General features: G+C 40.3%; 1 protein-coding gene across 4 annotated transcripts in view; it reads left to right on the forward strand.

The window, feature by feature from the left end:
* CCDC88A (coiled-coil domain containing 88A) overlaps nucleotides 1-20,433 on the forward strand; it is a 79,584-nt gene that overhangs the window by 2,503 nt on the left and 56,648 nt on the right. For all 4 annotated transcript variants that reach the window (XM_079968381.1, XM_079968378.1, XM_079968379.1 and 1 more), the window contains exon 3: nucleotides 17,469-17,577. In XM_079968381.1, coding sequence (XP_079824507.1) covers nucleotides 17,469-17,577 — 109 coding nt within the window. The remainder of the gene's footprint in view (nucleotides 1-17,468; nucleotides 17,578-20,433) is intronic.

The raw sequence follows: 20,433 nt of genomic DNA on the forward strand, positions 1-20,433 counted from the left end.
GGGCACAACAGAACCTTGTTTAAACTGCTTTGTAGTTTTACCATGATTTTATGAAGATTTAGATTACTCTTGGTACTCAGGGTGGTGGGCCACTAGGATTTCATTCCTGAGAGTTACGGACCTAGCTAGCTTCCAGAATGCTTAGGCATAGTGATGCGTTTGGGATGGGACAGGCAAAGGTAAAGTTGATGCTGATTGATGACCTGATGTGGATTGGAGGTTCATAGAATCATAGAGTTGGAAGAGACCACAAGGGCCATCGAGTCCAACCCCCTGCCAAGCAGGAAACACCATCAGAGCACTCCTGACATATGGTTGTCAAGCCTCTGCTTAAAAGGAGACTCCACCACACTCCTTGGCAGCAAATTCCACTGTCGAACAGCTCTTGCTGTCAGGAAGTTCTTCCTAATGTTTAGGTGGAATCTTCTTTCTTGTAGTTTGGAGCCATTGCTCCGTGTCCGCTTCTCTGGAGCAGCAGAAAACAACCTTTCTCCCTCCTCTATGTGACATCCTTTTATATATTTGAACATGGCTATCATATCACCCCTTACCCTCCTCTTCTCCAGGCTAAACATGCCCAGCTCCCTTAGCCGTTCCTCATAAGGCATCGTTTCCAGGCCTTTGACCATTTTGGTTGCCCTCCTCTGGACACGTTCCAGTTTGTCAGTGTCCTTCTTGAACTGTGGTGCCCAGAACTGGACACAGTACTCCAGGTGAGGTCTGACCAGAGCAGAATAGGTAAAGGTAAAGGTACCCCTGCCCGTACGGGCCAGTCTTGACAGACTCTGGGGTTGTGCGCCCATCTCACTTAAGAGGCCAGGGGCCAGCGCTGTCCGGAGACACTTCCGGGTCACGTGGCCAGCGTGACATCGCTGCTCTGGCGAGCCAGAGCCGCACACGGAAACGCCGTTTACCTTCCCGCTGGTAAGCGGTCCCTATTTATCTACTTGCACCCGGAGGTGCTTTCGAACTGCTAGGTTGGCAGGCGCTGGGACCGAGCAGCGGGAGCGCACCCCGCCGCAGGGATTCGAACCGCCGACCTTTCGATCGGCAAGTCCTAGGCGCTGAGGCTTTAACCCACAGTGCCACCTGCGTCCCTTGACCAGAGCAGAATACAGTGGCACTATTACTTCCCTTGATCTAGATGCTATACTCCTATTGATGCAGCCCAGAATTGCATTGGCTTTTTTAGCTGCCGTGTCACACTGTTGGCTCATGTCAAGTTTGTGGTCAACCAAGACTCCTAGATCCTTTTCACATGTACTGCTCTCAAGCCAGGTGTCACCCATCTTGTATTTGTGCCTCTCATTTTTTTTTTTTTTCCCAAGCGCAATACTTTACATTTCTCCCTGTTAAAATTCATTTTGTTTGTTTTGGCCCAGTTCTCTAATCTGTCAAGGTCGTTTTGAAGTGTGATCCTGTCCTCTGGGGTGTTAGCCACCCCTCCCAGTTTGGTGTCATCTGCAAATTTGATCAGGATGCCCTTGAGTCCATCATCCAAGTCGTTGATAAAGATGTTGAATAAGACCGGGCCCAAGACAGAACCCTGTGGCACCCCACTAGTCACTCTTCTCCAAGATGAAGTGGAAGGTTGACTGAGGCTGTTGAGAAAATAGTGCCCAGAAAAACACTTGTGGTCTTCTCTTATTTACAGTGGAGGTTTTTGACACTGGAGTATCAAGGGAGACAACAAAGAGTGGCAGAGAAGTAGTCTGCATCTGACTCATCATGCCACACCTGTACTATAACAGTGTCAGTGATAGAAAATGCTCTCTTCTGCTACCATTGTGTCTGAATAAAGGCAGCTTATTTTTGATACCATTTAAGCAGAGTTGCTTGGGGTAATTATAATTCAGTTTGCTAGCTGATTTGCAAAAAAGTCAGTCACATACAACTTGACTTGGATATCACATTTAGAGTACAGCTGTACCAAGTGCTCATGTGCAGACATTTTCTGACAAAAAGCCCTGATTTAAGGAGAGATGCAAAATGCTTCTCTCTGCTGCTCTTTTGGCACCATTTTCTTCTCCTTCACAATGTGACCCCAGCTAATTAACAATCATACAGCAACTATGAAATAACACTGCTATATAGATGATCTAGATTGGGTACATTTTATCCCAAGGTCAATTAAATTATCACAAACTCTGAATTGGTATTGGGAGGGTATCAAATATTTTAATCAGGAGTCTACAAAAGCTTTACAATTCCCTTTCAGACTATGACATATCAATAAATTCTGGAAGGGGCTAGCTCATGGCCACACTGATTCTGTCACTGGATACAAATGAGTTTCCTATAGACCACTATGAGCATGGGGCAGAGACTTATTGGTCTGCTACTTGGAGCATCAACCACCACACCCTTTAACCACAGGGCCTTTTGACAAACCAATTGGCAAACTAAAATGAAGAACCTCAAGATGTTTGATTCCGCATTCTCTCTATGTTGGTTCTATACCAGGAGAGGGTTCACTCACTCAATGTTAAGTGGGACACTTCTAAGACAGGCAGAGGGTGAAGTGCTGCTTCATAGTTGCTGTATGATTGGGGCAACCCAGTCAGATGGACGGGGTACAAATGTTGTTGTTGTTGTTGTTGTTGTTGTTGTTGTTGTTGTTAATAATTAGCTGGGAGGCATCATAAATTGCATATTCCACTACAACAGTTGACTGTTTCTTACCTAGGCTGTGGTCCAAGTTTTCCAGTGAATCTGAACGGCATAACAATTTAGGAAACCCTTAGTTATCTTCCAGCAACTCTTGTAGCCAAGCTAGTGCAAAACATATTGCTCTGCTTTCCTTTGGACCACAAAAAAGGCTGAGAGAGCAGAGATAACATGGGAGGATAGCCACAACAGACGCTGTAATTCTTCAACAGTTTGACTTCACCCCCAAAGGCACACTTCTCCACTGTCTCCCAAGACAGATGGATGCCAACCACAGTTAACAAATCATTTTAAGATTTAGGACAAGACTGCACATGAGGTTTACTTATAGTTTGACCTTGAGTACAAACTTCTCACCCCCAAAAACAAAAAGGTGGTGGTGTGGATATAGACCTGGGACTCCAGTGTAGTGGACATGAATCTTTGTCTCCCTGAAATAATAGAGGACTCCCCATGCCTACAATTTTCTTAGGAATTTTTTTCCCCAGGCATGGGGAGTGAGTGGCTGCTTTGGTTCAGGACCCTAGCAAGGTAAAGGCTTAAAGCACCACTATGCCCCATGCATTCTCCTGCATGCAAAGACAGGCTGTAGCGGATTGAGTGAATGAGACCAATAGTGGGTCCAAAGGTCAATAAGCCAGTTTCTGCACATGTTGTAGAGGGAAATAAGGGACAGATGGGTATCTTCAAACTGGGGAGGTAGCCCATCTAGGAAAAAGGAAAACTCTGACCCCAAACCTCCGCTGCTTTGAGGGACCAAAGAAAAGGCTAAGGAATAAGCCTTACACAAAACTAGAGTGGAGTCCCTAAGTTGCTTGGATGGCCCTTGTATGCCTCATTCTGGCAACTTTTGCAGCCTAGCTGGTACCAATTGTATTCTCTGATTTCCTTAGGACCACATCAGGCCAGGGGGTGGGTGCAGTGTTTTGTCATCTGGGCAGCTCGGAACCTCCACATATTCTGCCCAGGCTTGCACCCCAGAGAAGTCACTTCAGTGTTCCTAATGCAGCAAAAACAACAGTTTGACTTCATCCCTGGAGGCATACTCCATTGTCTAGGGTCCTGAACTGATAAGGATCATGCTGCTTATGCTGACAGTTCTTTGAAGGGGAAACCTAATGATAATTCCAGAACTGGGGTACCACTGTTGAGAATTGATGATTTTTATATCTGGTGGTAGATGACATTGAAAAGGGCCTCTGCAGAAGATATTAATGATATTGGGATAGGTGCTCCTAATCAAAAGCTTTTCTATATTTAGGTCAGATCATGTATAGGAGCTACTTTCATAGGCTCCAGTATCAAAAGAAGCTTGTCAGTGTACTTTTCAGTCCTACACAGATTCTCACTTCACTACCATGCCATGAATAGACTTTGGTAACTAAATGTAACCTTTCTCTGAAATTCAAAACTCTTCCAAATTCCTTGTGAAAGCCAGTCCAATAAAATGGGTCTCTTCTTTCAAGTAGCTTTATCAGCTTTTGCAAATCAGGACTTGAGCATTTTTCATGAGAGAGGACTCTCTGTGCTGTGCTGTGATGAACAATACTCACAATCAATTCAGTTTAACAAATAAGGCATCAGCTGCAGCTACATCCCCTCCTTTATTGTATTCAGCCACCTCGGGATCAGAGGGGCTGACTCTGCTTAAAAACAAGAAGAAACCTGGAAGCTTTTAGAAACAATAAAAATATTACTACTACTACTACTACTACTACTACTACTACTACTACTTCTTTGGCGATCACTCGTAGCCGAGTAAGATTGTCTTCCATGAACATGGTCTTAACGGTGAGTCCGTAAGTGACTGTGGAGGCCAATTCTGGATCCATACATCCTTCCACAGTGGGGACATAGGTTTCCGGGTGGGAGTTGATGATGGTGAGGGTTTGCCAAACATGCCTTCCTCTTAGCACGTTTCTCCCTTTTGTTCTGAGTTCGAGCATCTTCAAAGTCCATGACACCTGTGGTAAAGGTGTTCTCCAATTGGAGTGCTCACAGGCCAGTGTTTCCCAATTGTCGGTGTTTATACTACATTTTAAAAAAGATTTGCCTTGAGAGAGTCTTTAAACCTCTTTTGTTGATCACCAGCATTACGCTTTCCATTTTTAAGTTCTGAACAGAGTAGTTGCTTTAAAAGGTAAAGGTACCCCTGCCCGTACGGGCCAGTCTTGACAGACTCTGGGGTTGTGCGCCCATCTCACTTAAGAGGCCAGGGGCCAGCGCTGTCCGGAGATACTTCCGGGTCACGTGGCCAGCGTGACATCGCTGCTCTGGCCAGAGCCAGAGCCGCACACGGAAACGCCGTTTACCTTCCCGCTGGTAAGCGGTCCCTATTTATCTACTTGCACCCGGAGGTGCTTTCGAACTGCTAGGTTGGCAGGCGCTGGGATCGAGCAGCGGGAGCGCACCCCGCCGCAGGGATTCGAACCGCCGACCTTTCGATCGGCAAGCCCTAGGCGCTGAGGCTTTAACCCACAGCGCCACCTGCGTCCCGTAGTTGCTTTGGAAGACAATTATCAGGCATCCAAACAACATGACCAACCCAACCAAGTTCATGTTGAAGAATAATTGCTTCAACACTGGTGATCTTTGCTTCTTCCAGTACACTGGCATTAGTTCACCTGTCTTCCCAAGTGATGTGTAAAAAATTTTGGAGACACGATTGATGGAATCTTTCAAGGAGTTGGAGATGGTGTTTATAGGTGGTCCATGTTTCACAAGCATACAATAAGGTTGGTAGTACAATAGCTTTGTAAACAAGCATTTTGGCTTCCCTGTGAATGTCCCAGTCCTCAAACTCTCTACATTTCAATCGGGAGAAAGCTGGATTTTGGCATTGGTGTACGCTGATATAAAAGAAAAAGTGCTGTTTACCAGAATTTGCAGCCAGTGGTGAAGGGACTAAATAGACGGTGATGATTTCTGACCTGTGAAGCAGGAAGTTTGGATGTGGAGAGGCTTATTCCAGCAGGATGTTGGGAACAGCTATTTCGTAAGGCAAGGCATGGGATGTAGGAAAATAGATGAGAGCTGCTGGAGGATGCTTGGTCCTTGAAGTACTCAGGGGCAATAGGGTTGCTGGTGAATATATTTTGGTATGCAAGATATGAAAAGGTAGCATCTTTTGATGGAGATTTTTATTAGCTAATCACTGCCCTTTGCACATGAAAGCAGCTGGGGTAATATCCAACTAAGTCATACTCTGCATAGTCCCATTGAAATCAATGGATCAGAATAATTGTGGATTCCACATTTGTTTCAAAATGAAATTAATCAGCACAGCAGCAAAAGAAGATGTGTAGAGCCCTCCTATTCCCTGTTGCATTTTGGCTTCCCTGTGAATGTCCCAGTCCTGCCAGAGGTGAAACCATTTGCACTTCAGTAGGAAGGGAGTTCCAAAATCGGGGGCCACCACAGAAATGGGCCTTTTTTTCATGAAGCTTATTGCCCTCGAGTTGTACCTCGAGTTGCAAACGCCTCAGGTTACAAACTCCGCTAACCTGGAAAAGTCACCTCGAGTTGAGAACTTTGCCCCAGGATGAGAACAGAAATTGTGTGCCGGCGGCGCAGCGGCAGCAAGAGGCCCCATTAGCGAAAGCATGCATCTAGTTAAGAACAGTTTCAGGTTAAGAACGGACCTCCAGAGAGATTTGAGTTCATAACTAGAGGTACCACTGTATTACTGAAATGAAGGTATTTTTAATCACTTTAATCATACTAGCCATAACTTGAAAGAAATGGCTAGAATAATGATGTGATAGCTTATTTGTTGTGTGGAGGGACTGAAGACATCGGATCTTTCACAAACGTCTTCCTTAAGTGTTTATTGATTTGAATATAATGGCTGTTAACAAACAGTCCAAAGCATCTGTTTAAAATATCATTTTCCCCATTCAGTTGTTCAGTAAGGCTTTCCTGTTCCAGCAGAACAGATTTTATTTCTGTTATGCCATGTTCCCTTCAGTTGTCTACATTTCCCATTGTAGGTCACTGTTAGGGCAACTTTATATATTCATTCCAGGGCCCATAACTAGGTCACTTGTGTTGAAGGCTCATATTAAGTGAGGCACTGACTGCATTTTTTTGCTAAGTAGGATTCCTACCCCCCACACCAGTCGGGTGATTACTTCAAACAATTTAAGCAATAAATGATGCAGACATAAGCTACAATACAGATAGAAATATAAGTATAAGCAGAATATAGTCATGGCCATATTATTTTAAGTTATAGCATTGTAAAAAGACACAAGGTTGGACATTATCACTTATGGAAACAAAACCTTTCAAGAGAAGTAAAAACCATTCCTTTAAATTTATTTTCTTGCACCTTTTGCTGAACCCTGAGGGGGAAACACGTTTTATATATATTGCAATTTCTATTATTTTTAAATAACAATTCTGTTGTAGTGGAAGGTTCTGTTAATTTCCAGTGTTGGAGTATATGTCTTCTAGCTGCTATTACCAGATTCTCTATAAGGTGTTTGATATTAAATGATATGCTGTGATCGATTGGAGATTTGGGCAGGTTCATAAAATGTGTAGAAAGTGTGCCCTGAAAGCCCTGAGCTGATGAGGGAAGCTACAGGAGGGGGTAGGTCTAGACTCCTTATCTATGTGTCCTTTTTCCTATTTAAAATAACAGAGCAATCCTAATCTTGGGCTAGGGTCTGGGAAGGTCAGCTGAAGCCTTGCAGGCGTCTACTGTCAAGGGCAAGAAAGTGTTGAGGGAGCGGGGGGCATGCCTCCCCCCCTTTTTTTCTTGCTATGCCAGCTTCAAGCTGGTATAGCTGAGGAACCAGAGGATCAGACTCACAAAACTTTACTCAGTGGATGTAAAGCTGCTGGCACACTGCCCTACAATGGCATTTTAGGGTTTTTTCATGCTGAACAGCTGGCAGGAGCTTACTGCTTGTTTGGGTGTACTGTACCTTGAGGCCTCTGACATGGGAGAGCCGCCTCCAACATAACAGCACTCCTTTCTGCCAATAGAGAGAAATTTATGTGCTATCATAATCCTCTCTTTCAGCCATAGACATGAGGGAAGGATTGTGGCCTTACACTTTCCCAACACCTACCTTCCTTCCTTCCTTCCTTTCTTTTACTTGATCAGAAAAATTCTATATTTAAACAAATGGCATTGCTGCCATGGCATCTATTTTGGCTCTAATGTTACGGAGGAAAATATTTTAAACAAAATAAATGGATAGCAGTGAAGTTTGCACTTATGGTTTCTGAGCAAAAGATGAATTATTTGTATCAGTTTGTTTCTTCAATTCACATTTCAGAATTTGTCAACTGGGATTAAGGAAGCAGTATTTTTAATTTTAAAGGCTGCTGTACACACATTGAATTTAAGTGACTATATTTTAATGCATCCTCTTAACTGTTCATAATTATGCCTTGAAAGCGAAAATATATGCACTTAAAAAAAAAGCTTGTGGCTATTTATGTCATTTGAAAATGTTGTAAGTGGGTTTATTGTGTCCACTTGGCAATGATTTGCTCCTGGGATGCCTGACAAAATACATGTTTGTTTTTGCTTGAACGTAGTAAATAAAACAAGTTTGTTTCAGTATATAAAGGAGCACATGTAGTAGTTAAACTAAAATGTAACAATAGTGCAACTGTTTTCACAGTTTGTGCTGCTTTGAGGACACAGCTGTTTAAATTAATGTAAAAAAATACTTCCTGGAGTTAAATTTCTGATTTGTCTTCAAGATCGCACAATCTTCTTTCTTAGCCATTTTTTGTTATCAGTAATTCTAAGATCATTGCAATTTCTTTTGTCTACAAATGATCCTCAGATCATTCTGTCTTTCCTAGTTTTATGTCCTTCTTTATCCTCTGATTTTCATCTTTTTATTTAAAAATCCCGATTTGCTTTGTGGGTTGATGTATAAGATAAATTTTCTTTGGTCTTTTCCCCTTTTTATTCTTTTGATCCGTAATACTGGATAGTCTGTGACAGTAACTGTATCCACAGTTAATAATATATTTGGTGTAGCCTGGTGCAGAAAATAAGGGTATAGGAAAAAGTAGTAAATTTTGTCCTTCAGAAGCTTTTTATCCTTAAGGTTTCTGTGGGAGGGTGAATTATTATTGCCCCCACAATGCATTGCAGGACAATGTACAATAAAAACAGCAAAAACAAAGTTGAAAACAGCACACACCAAATATATATTGATATAGATACAGATATATAGTGTGTGTACACACACACACACACACACACACACACACAGAGAGAGAGAGAGACCCATGACAGAGACCGATTCATTCAGCTGGGAAGGCCTGTTAGAACAAAAAATGTATTCAGTTGTTTCCACAAAACGCAGATAGTGTTGTATTTTGCAAGGAATCAGGTTGGTTGGCATCCATTTGTATCGGGAGACAATGGATGAGTGCCACAAAACAGATGCAGCCATACTAAAGCCCTGCTCTAAGTCTGAATGCATCAAAGCAACATAAAATTCTATTTGGTAATCAGATATTCAGTTTTCTGTCTAACACAATCATCTTTATAACACACAAACTTCGATTTTCTCATCCCAGCCAGAAGTCGGTCCATTTATCAGTTTTCACCAATCTGGTATCTTCAACTGATCTAGACCACAACTCCCAGCAGCCCCAGGTAGTACTACTGATGTGAGTTCTACTTCAGAAGATAATGAATTTTTTTACCCTGATATAAAAGAGGCACATATATCTGAAGCTTGTCTTGGAAGTCTGATTTTGTATTTCAGCATGCAGCCCCCACATGGACCACATGATCCCAAAGCACTAATCTTTCTCCCCTGCTCCATATCAGCACCCTGATGGGGAATTGCACACAGCAAACGTTTTGAGTGGAGACTTTCCCCTGCCAAATCATGCTTTCTTTTTCATTCTCTTCCTGTATTTATGACTTAATGCTGAGACATCAAGCAGGAAACACCTGAGCAGATGCACTCTAGCAGCACTCTAAACTTTATTTAGTGAAAGGAAATGTTGATAGTCAAATCCTTTTATAGAACCATTTTTCTTGCTGCCTTTATTTTTTTCTTTGTTTTTGTTTATGGAAAATGAATGCCTTTTTTTTAATTACTTTTTCCTCTTAGGAAACCTAAGCGCAGTATAATAATAATAATAATTTAACATTTTTGTTTGAAGTACTGTTTATAAAGGAATGGCTTTCTTGTATATGTCTAGTGGAATAATATTTCTTAAAACTGAGCTTGTGATGAGGTAGCTTGTATCATGAACAGTTGCTTAAGGGAAGAGGATGGTGTCACCCATCCAAGCATAACTGTGAATGAGAAACTTGGCACATATCCTTAACACATCAGTGTGAACATGAGACGGCTCTGTTTCAGCTCACAGATTTCCTCAGTATTAACAGTTAGCGATGCGTGACATTATGTTTGCTTTCAACTTTGGCATCTTAATCACAGGATCACCCATACTTTCCTGCATGGGCAAATATACTATTAGAATGAATTGTGAACTAATATATATGTGATCAATTGTCACAAGCATTATCTTGTCACTAGCTCTGTTAAACAGTAGCCATAGCCAGCTATCTCATAAGAGTGCTTACTTTAGATATTCAGAATATTTGTGACTTTCTAGTACAAAACTACTCAGATTTGAAGTCATTTTTGTTGGTTTTCTAAAAAAAACATTTCATTCCATACAGAAATATTTTACTTTTAAGGTTCTAAATCCACAACCTCATAGAACTATCTACAGAAGGCTGTCATTTTTCCTTTATTCCTGGGTGAAATAGCTGTATAACATTCCAATAGACGAAATGTCACAGAGCCATATTAGCTTCCTCTCTTTTAAAAAAGTTAAATCTGATAACTATACCACTATGTTTGAATCTTATAATACTCATTTATAGAGCTGGTTGAAATTGCTGATTGGAATGTTTTACTGATAGTTTTCAAATTATCAAGTACAGCCTTCATTTATTCCACCTGCCACTGATTACAGTTTGCAAACCAGAACAGTTTAATAGATAAGTTATAACATACCAGTATAGACCCAGTGTGGAATCCTTTTCCAGTACAGACAAGTGCTGAAATGGATTTTGTGCATGTAGTCCATTTTAGGCTTTCAAAAATTGACAAAGTATGTGTCATGTTCACAAAATATAAAACAGGAAGTTAGACAAACTCTTCCTTTTGAGTAGATATTGACATACCATTAGTTTGGCAAACGGGGGCATGCCGGAAAATATGGGACATTATAAAAACATAGTGACAAAAATTGGCCAAGTTTCACATTCATTTCACTAATACTTTCAAGAGGCAGTGCTTCAGAGATACTGAAAGACTATCTCTTTTAGGCAAAAGTCTTTTAGGTCAAGAGTTTCACTGCCAAATAAATACTTTGCAGTTATGTATTCCTCCTTACAACAAACGTAAAGTTTCAGTGTACCCTTTAGCAGTGCTATTTTTCTAGAAAAATAGGTACTTGAACTCACCATGAACACTTCCCTGAGTTCCAAATAGAAAAAGCCCTGCCCTTTTGTACCAGTACTTGAAAGTCATAGTTAGAGTCTGAAGAGGGAAAGATGTTACATATTCAGTATGAATATGTCTGAAGAGTCTGAAGAGGGAAAGATGTTACATATTCAGTATGATCAGTTTACTGTATTGGATTTTAGTATTCACCATGTATAAAATAATTTGAAAATGTATCTTTGCAGACATTATGAAGCATTGTTGAAACCATTAAAGTTTTCAGGGTTTTGATATGTAGAAATTAGTGACCTTCTGAGACATTTAAGCTGCAATTCTAATGATGTATACTCAGAATTTTGCCCCATTGATTCCAATGAGTTACTCTGTGGTGTGGTTAGGCCTGCAGCCTTAGAGATAGATTTTCACAAGAGTGTTTCTCGAATGATAGATGTAGTTTGTATGTCAGTCTCGCAGAGCTATAGATGCTCAAGCAAATCATGTATTGTGTGGTTAATATAAGTTGTATTTGTACTATAGTATAAATATATATTTTAAAATTAATAATTTAGTATAATTGAGTCTGGTTTAATCATTAAGTACCGTCATTGAACAGATGGCAGGAGAAGACACAACTGATTTGCTGTCTGGTTAGATTTAGAAATCTGATAGCTTAATGGCTTCATATTTATTTGTGATAGATTTTGTTGCATGAAAAAGATACCTAATCCCTGATTATGTGATGTCTGAATCTGTAGTTTATAGTGGTGATAGCATTTGAGAATAACAGACTCCCCTCTATTTACTATGGTTTTTGAACTAATGTATTATCATTGTGGGTGCTCTTGTCTGTTTTTCCTCCAGTTGAAATTAATGTAACTTGTCATATGTAGGTTGCTTTTAAATGTAAAATTGCTTAAGGCTATCTTTTACTGCTGGGCTGCCTATTGACTTCCAGACAAATTTGCCCTATTTTGTTAGGCTATTTGCCAGTGAAGCATTCTCATTTTCCACCTTACAAAAGGAGCTATTCAGATATGTAGGATTCATTGCCTTAGAATATATATAGTGTGACTTTCGAGATTGCCACTGGCAACTTCTGTTTGTCTCATGCAGATATTTTTCTGTAATCCCATAAAGTGTAGGTCTATTTTTGTACTGGAAATATTTCAGAAGCAATGATCCTGCTTTTTAATATTGAGACTATGAACTGAAAAGTTAAAAACAAAAAAGTAGCACCACATATTACACTGTTAAATTCAATGGAAACCACAAATAAGTTACTATGTTTGTTTTGAGATATGTTTTCTCCATCCTGCTCTAGAGCATACCTCAGGAAGCAGTCCAAGATGCATGGAGGCCGAGGTCTTCCTATTCCTCTAGGTCTTCCTCCATTAGTGATAGCTTAGTAGAATAGCCATCTAGAGCCACTGTGATTTTCAATTGGTCCAGATGCACACATGACTCATAACCTGAAACATGGGTCCCACTTTCAGATTTTCACTCTTGATTAAACATTAATAGTGTGAATAATGCACATTTTCTAATCCTAAAATTACTAATTCTAAGATGGCAGTTCAGAGGAATATACATAGTGTTACCTGGACATTGCTACTATATCAAAAGCAGTGATTTTTTAAAACAGTATTGTAATTAAAAACAGATTTAAGTTGAAGAGTCAAGAGAGTGTCTGTGCAAACAGGTGAGTCTTCAAAAATCAGTAGAATTCCAATACTGATAGGGCCTCTCATAATTCAGCAGAAAGTGTATTCCATATATACAACTTGAATATTGGGGGGAAAATGCAACATGCAGTGCCCATCACTGGGGAAGAGAAATGCCAATATAGAAATCACATAATTTACTTGAAAATTAAATCAGTGCTTCTCCAACAAATGGAAGAGGAAACAAAACCGAGAACTAGATGAATGGGTTTCTTCTGCTGAGGAGGAAGAAGTCCCCTGCCGCTATTTCTCATTCTTAAGGTGATCTGAACTGCCCTAAGAACACTTAATCAGGAGCAAACCCTTTGAACCTCTGTAGGTTTTGTAACTTGATTCTAATACATGTTTGCAGAGAACCAAGAGCAATTATATGCATGTCTACTCAGAGGCATGACCTGTTGAGTTCAATGGGACTTACTCCTATCTGTGTATAGGATTACAGCTTAAATCTACAGATCTCAGGTGGTGTCCAGAGAATTATCTAGTCCTGAGAACGGGGCCTTTTCTGCAGTGGCTCACTGTTTGTGGAATGGTCTCACCAGGAACACTCACCTGGCACCTTCATTACATACCTTAGATGCTAGGTGAAAACATTCCTCTGCTCCTAGGCCTTTGGCTGATGAAACAAGCTACGACCTTTTAAACTGTCTGTGTTTTCTTTGTTATTATATTATATATTTTTGTGTTTTTATACTGTAAAGTGCCCTGTGATCCTTTGATGAAGGGTGGTATATAAATTTATTATTTAAAAAGCAGCAATTCTCAACACGTGTGTGACTGGGGATGGGAAGCAGTGTATATGGTGGCATGAACAGCCTGCTTTTCCACTTACAACCTGCTTGCCTTCTCAGCTGGGTGTCGGTGGTAAAAATATTCAAAATACTTTTGGTTACATGTGTGTGCACTCCGCACTGCGCCCCACCCCCCTGCTTGTTCCATGTGTGTGAAGAATTGCAGCCTAAACCTTTCTTTCTTAAAAACATTTGCAAGACATCCTTTGAGGCAGCTAACAATTTTTAAAGAGAAAAAATAGTCAATTTTGAAGTAAGTCAGATTATATAACTGCAGCTTAGATCCCAAATGTTTGCTTAAATAAGCGAGCCCTATATTTTTCCTGAAGGTTAATAAAGGGGTGAATTGCTACAGCTCTGCTGGGAACTGATTCAAAAGCCTGAGGCCACTGTCGAAAGGAGAGGGTGCAGGGAATAAATAAAGTTTAGTACTGCACTTTGAATTCTTTTTTCCTCCTGCCTTATTGGGTAGTGTGTTGATTATTTATTTGCAGTTCTGCAGGTTTTAAGATTTCAGTTATGTTGGCCTTCCACTGGGATCAGAAATAATTGCTGCTTCCTATTCACGTCTGCCAGACTCATGGGAAGAGCTTTCTTCAGCTGCATGTCTTGGCTTCTAGAATTTCTGTGAGATCCTTCCTTGACCGCTGCCAAGAAAAGCTATTTCCTCTGTCTAGCGGTAGCTACTGGTACAAAGACTTGGGCCTTCTGCTGTAATTGATCAGTAACAGCTGAGCTGCCTTTACATTTACACTTTGATTACTACAGAATCACGACTCTCCATCTCATCCTATCTAAAACAGGCATTTCTAGGTTGAAAATCTTTGCCAAAAGCCGATACGATTTACAACTTGTATCCAAATATTTACTGGTATTTGGTTTTGTTGTCTGCCACTGCTGAATCAGACAAAGGCCTCTTTAATCCAGTACCCTATGTCCCACAGCAGCAAACCACAAACAGAACATGTTGGTACTACTAACTACTAGCCTCCGTCCAGTAGCACCTTAGAGACCACCTTAAAGCCTTAAAGCCTCAGCGCCTAGGGCTTGCCGATCGAAAGGTCGGCGGTTCGAATCCCTGCGGCGGGGTGCGCTCCCGCTGCTCGGTCCCAGCGCCTGCCAACCTAGCAGTTCGAAAGCACCCCTGGGTGCAAGTAGATAAATAGGGACTGCTTACCAGCGGGAAGGTAAACGGCGTTTCCGTGTGCGGCTCTGGCTCTGGCTCTGGCCAGAGCAGCGATGTCACGCTGGCCACGTGACCCGGAAGTGTCTGCGGACAGCGCTGGCCCCTGGCCTCTTAAGTGAGATGGGCGCACAACCCCAGAGTCTGTCAAGACTGGCCCGTACGGGCAGGGGTACCTTTACCTTTACCTTTAAGTTTTTTGTTGGTATGAGCTTTTGTGTGCATGCACAGAAGGTACTAACAAACTTAGTTGGTCTCTAAGGTGCTACTGGAAGGAATCCACACACACACCCCACCCCCCCGACTACGGCAGACCAACACGGCTACCTACCTGTTACTAGCCTCCTGTTCTTCTTACCTACTAGCTACTCATCTGATCATGAAAGTAGCATACAGGCATGATGTCTAGTAGCTGGTGATGTTAGGCTTTTTCTCTGTGAAGTCTGCTAATCTCATCTAAATTAGTGGTGATCTCCATATTTTATGTTAGTGAATTCCATTAAATTTTATGCAATTATTTTTAGTTTATGTATGTGACACACAGATAGAAGCTATGTATTCTAGAGACCTCGGTGCTGGGTTCTTAGTATAATACCATGTTTAAGTTTTATGCTGGTTTGAATGTATGCATTATTTGTTTGCTGATGTTGTAAGTGGCTTTTGAGTTACATTTTTTGGGGGGAAATTAATAAGTTTAATAAATATCTCTTGGAGTGCATTTCCATCAAGTATTAATTATATGAACAGCTTTTTTTGGTTCTACATAGCATCTTGTATTGGTTCTTCTGTTTTATAAAGTCAGGGTTTGAAAAAATGGGTAATAACAATCTTGCAGTGTTCTCTATCAGAAGAAAACTTTAGTAGAAGAAATATTAATCTGAATCTCATGGCTGTTTCCATGTTGTGATTAATTTTAATACAGTGCTATGAGGAAGAGGGTGAAAGCTAGGGAGATACACTTTAAAAAGTATGTGAGGCTCTTCTTTTCTGCTTCCTAAATTCTAGAGCTTTGATGTTTTTAGTTATTACATTTGAACCCTTTCCTCCCTTTGTGCTAATGTTTCTTATAGTTGACAGGTTTTTTTCCAGAGTTAATTTTGGACACACACAGTTTCACAACAGAAAAGAGTCTTCTTAAGAATGTGTGAGAACAAAAGCTACCCACTGGTAGAGGTGTCCCTTGTGTTTCTGCATGAGTTAATTATTCTGAATGTGCTTCCTGTTTGAAAGAAAGAAAAGCCAATAGAGTAGCTTGTTCCCATTTCCCTGAGGGCAACCAATTTTGCTGCATCTCTATCAGGAGCAATTGATCTAATTACACACAAAGCAGAGACATGTCAGAATTGTTCTCCAGTAGGCTAGAGCCATTAATCATGCAGATGCAGTGGGCAGCCTCCTCTGTGCTGAGTACTTTTGGCAAGGCTGGCGCTATGATTTTGGAAGCTCTTGGGGCAAGAGATAGTTGGAGTACCTGCTTATCAAGCCTCTTGCCCAGGAGCTTCCAAAATCATAGAAGTGAATTGACGCAAGGGGCAGCATATCAGATCAAATGCTTCTGTTACTTCCTCATCTGCTGCTTCATCTTGCACCAATTCAGATTTTGCACATGAAGTGGACCTAAAGTAATCTGGGGTGAGGGTTCTTTCCCCATATGCATAATGCACGCACTCAGTGCTTTTTGTTTTAGAAAAAAAAAAGATGCCGGTACTCATTATGAATCTGTTACTTTAAGTGTCACACATTTAACATTTGGGGGGGGGAAGGTGCTGGGACTGCACACTTTATGAAAAGTAGATCTAAAAGGCTAAGGGAAGGGTTAATTTTACGCTTAAGAAAAAAAGCAAACATTGAAAATCTATGAAAGATTATTGGAGTGAATCCCAGTGCACTTGGATGTGGGGTTGCTCAGATGGTCAGAGATTGGGACAAAGGAATAGGAGCACCATATTCCTTATTTATGGTATTGGAACTGGTAGGTGGGGATTGAGTGACAGGCTTCTCAGCACAATCAATGGATTGAGTTTCTCATATCCATATATATTTGGAGGCTGGCATAGTTTTATTTAAAAAGGAGTTTGCTTGGGCTATCCCTGGCCGTCTTGACATAATCATGGGATAGCTCAGATTGTATACACAAATGTGGCAAGAGTTATAGGTCTTGGCCTCCCTGAATGAATGGAGGCTAGGAAGACTGTGTTTTACTAAGAGGTCTTACCTAGAATGGCAGACAAGAGAGCTGTGAATCATATTTTGAAGTATTCCCCATCCATATGCTTGTGTAGCATTGTCCTTGCAGCCCTAGTTACAGCAGTGGAATTGAGGCTTTCAGCTAGTATTTTTATCTGGACCCCTGACACATATAAGGGATCTGAGAACACAAGTATTGTCTATCTGGCCTTCCTTCTTTGTTCTTAGCTTTGTTTGTTTGTATAAACAAAGTGCTCCCATTATTGAAGGTTCTATAGATATGAGAGCACAGTAATATATCAAAGTGCTTCTATTATTTTTGCCGCCGCACCCCCAACAAAAGTTTGTGAAACTGGATTATATTTGAGTAACTAGTAACTGGTCTTTCTCCTTAGCTGACACATAAATTTCCCTTTGTGAATTTCAACTAAATGAACTTTCTTTAATTTACTTTCATGTTTTATTTCAGCAACCCTAAGGCATCTAGTCAAAGAGTAAATAAGAAAATCAACAATGATGCATCACTTCGAATTCAAAATTTATCTATTTTGGTGAAGCAAATAAAATCATACTATCAGGTAAGTGATTTTTCTTTCTTTTAAAAAGCATTTGTAAAGATGTGTTATCAAATCCAAACTCTTTTGTGGACAATGCTAAGCTAATATAGACACAATTGTCTAAATTGTGAATTTGGTTTGCTGTGCTGCTGTTCCTCTCCTTTCCTCTAAGAAACCCATAATGAATCAGAATGTCTCTATTTGAAGTTGACAGTGAGCTAGTTAGCAGGTAACTTTAAAACATGATTGAAAGTAAACTGTGGTTTACCCAAAGAGCTCACTGTGCTGGTTCATGCAGCTAATATAGTGCTTGCTTTGCTCTACCCATGCTCCTTCTGCTGCCTTGCAGCCGGCAAACAAGCCAAGAGATCCAAATCTGGATACTATCCAAACAAACCCTGAGCCCAGGTTTGGATGTCATGAGAAGCTAGAAATTGAGGAGCAAAGCAAGCTGTGTGCATTAGCATTCTGCTGATTCACATTTAACCAGGGATCACTAACACAGTGCCTGAGGGTGCCATGGGAGACACTGGTGGACGTGAAAGGTCCCTGCAAATATCCGCTCAAAAATCCACAGTGCATTAGAGACTGCTTTTCTCCTGTTGGCCGGGATTGGATATCAACCCTCACTTCCATTTAAACAGCTGAGAGGTGCAAAGAGCATCTCTTTGTGAAAGAGTGGTAACTAATTTAGGTGTCTTCCCTCTCCCCATTGATGGGTGCATGTCCACATCTTTTTGTATACCTGTCATAGATGGCCATTATTTCTTATTTCTGTCAAAGCACCTAAACAACATTCTTTTGAGTTGAAAACCATCCTAAATACAATACTAAAATTTAGAGGGCAGAGCAGATTAAAATAATTGATTTCCATGACAGGAGTGTTGTGATTGGAGTGTCAGAATGTTGATTCATCCAGAAGGAACACTTGTACCTTTCTGGTATCTTCATCTTCTGGTATTTTCTGGTAGAACTATAAAATTTCAGTATAATGGGTTATATTTTATTATGTCATACTCAGACTAAAACAATTGAAATGAATTGGTGTGACTAATGAGTCTATTGTTGCCAAGGGTCTACCCTTGAGTATGACTTATTGGAACCAGCTGAATGTATTTTAAATGCTGTCTGATCCTTAATTGCTTGGATGTAGCTAATACTTCCATCAGCTCATCTTTTTCTGATCAGTATTTTATACTATGGAACTTAGATTTGCTTCCCAGTAATGACTCAGCTTTATGTGTATAGAAAATGTAAACTTAAATTCATTATATGAAATTCATTTCAGCAACTTGGATCCTTTAGATTCAGTTCTGTTGTTACATCATTTTGTTATCTACTTAAAATCCTATCTTGCTTTGAGAAGTAGATTATCAGTTTCTTCATAACTGTGTCAAAATATGTTGTACAACAGCTGAAAGAAAAGAGGACAGCCCTCTTAATCATGCAGAACATAAATTTGGACATTTTTATTGAACATATGGCAAAATCCCTGTAATATAGAAAAACAGTCTTGTGCTGCCAAATCTGTGTATGTGTTAGCAGCTGCTGTGATAGGTTTCCAGATGTTAGAGGGAATACACACCAACGTTAAAGAATTAGGTACTGTCTAGACTGAGGATTTTCGCTCATTACCACTGCTGCACACTGGTGGCTATATAGTTAGAACAGATCAACTTCCATGAGATTGTTCATGGAACACATAAATTGTACTTGTTTTCTTTTTAAATATTTTTTTTCATTCCTGGACAACACTGCACATTCCACTTGAAGCAAATTTGCACTATATCTGTAGTCCTTGTTGACCTGACTATTGTGATACAGTTCATTCTTGTCTGTCTGTAGTCTGCATTTTTAAATTTTCCTAGACCTTGATCAATAGAGGAAATTACTTTTATTATCAATTATATCTTGAATATGATACTGTTTTTAATTTGTTAACTTCATACTTAATTAGCAATCACTGGGTTTAAATTTTTTTGTCTCAGTCTTATATACACATTAAAGTTAACAAATGTTCATTTTTCATGTTTATTGTGAGTGTCTGGTGGACCTAATGCAGACTAGTCAGGTGGGTCTGAGGTTTTTTATTATTATAAGGTTACAAATTGTTCCTGGAGGAATGCTTAGTGCATGTATCAGACAGCCTCCTATATCAGTGATAATATTATTAATTTAATTTATTTGTTGTCTAATACAAAATGTCTCTAGGCAGCTTACATACATAATTAAAAACAACCACCAAGTATACAATAACAGTACCCCACCCCCCAAAAAAACCCACAGAAAGCATGATGATAGTATTCTCTCAAATGCTTGGGTTAAGAGGCAGGTTTTAATCTGGCACCGAAAGGATGTAAGTGTTGGAGAGTGCATTTCATAGAGCGAAGGGCATCAGATGATGATAGTAGGGACTGGATACATCCAAGTCTAATGACACATTCCCTTAGATAATGGGATCCTGGGCTGAATAGAGTTTTGCAGGTTGAAAGTAGCACTTTGAAGTGGAATCAGAAACATATGTGCAGCCTCCTATATATGGTTTAGACCAGGTACGGACTTTGGTCTTTCAAATTTAAGCAGCGCCTTGTGCAAGGCCAAAAATGGCCCCCGCCTTCTGTTCTGCTCAGTTCACTAGGTCATAGTTGTACTGCCCTGCTTTGTCACCAGGGCTCGGTACCCAGTGAGGCAGAAATGGTCACACTGCCCTAAATCCACCTCAAACAGTGCAGTCCTACGTACTAAGGTCATTGGGTCTTACTCCTAGGTAAGTATAGATAAAGAAATGTAGCTTAGGTATATCTTAAATCAGAAGTGAGTTTGAATGGGTGCTTCATTATTTTAAAGATATTTGTGTTTTTAATTAACATATGAATG

Source organism: Podarcis cretensis (genome assembly GCF_951804945.1).
Source record: "Podarcis cretensis genome assembly, chromosome: 3".
Taxonomy (NCBI): Eukaryota; Metazoa; Chordata; class Lepidosauria; order Squamata; family Lacertidae; genus Podarcis; species Podarcis cretensis.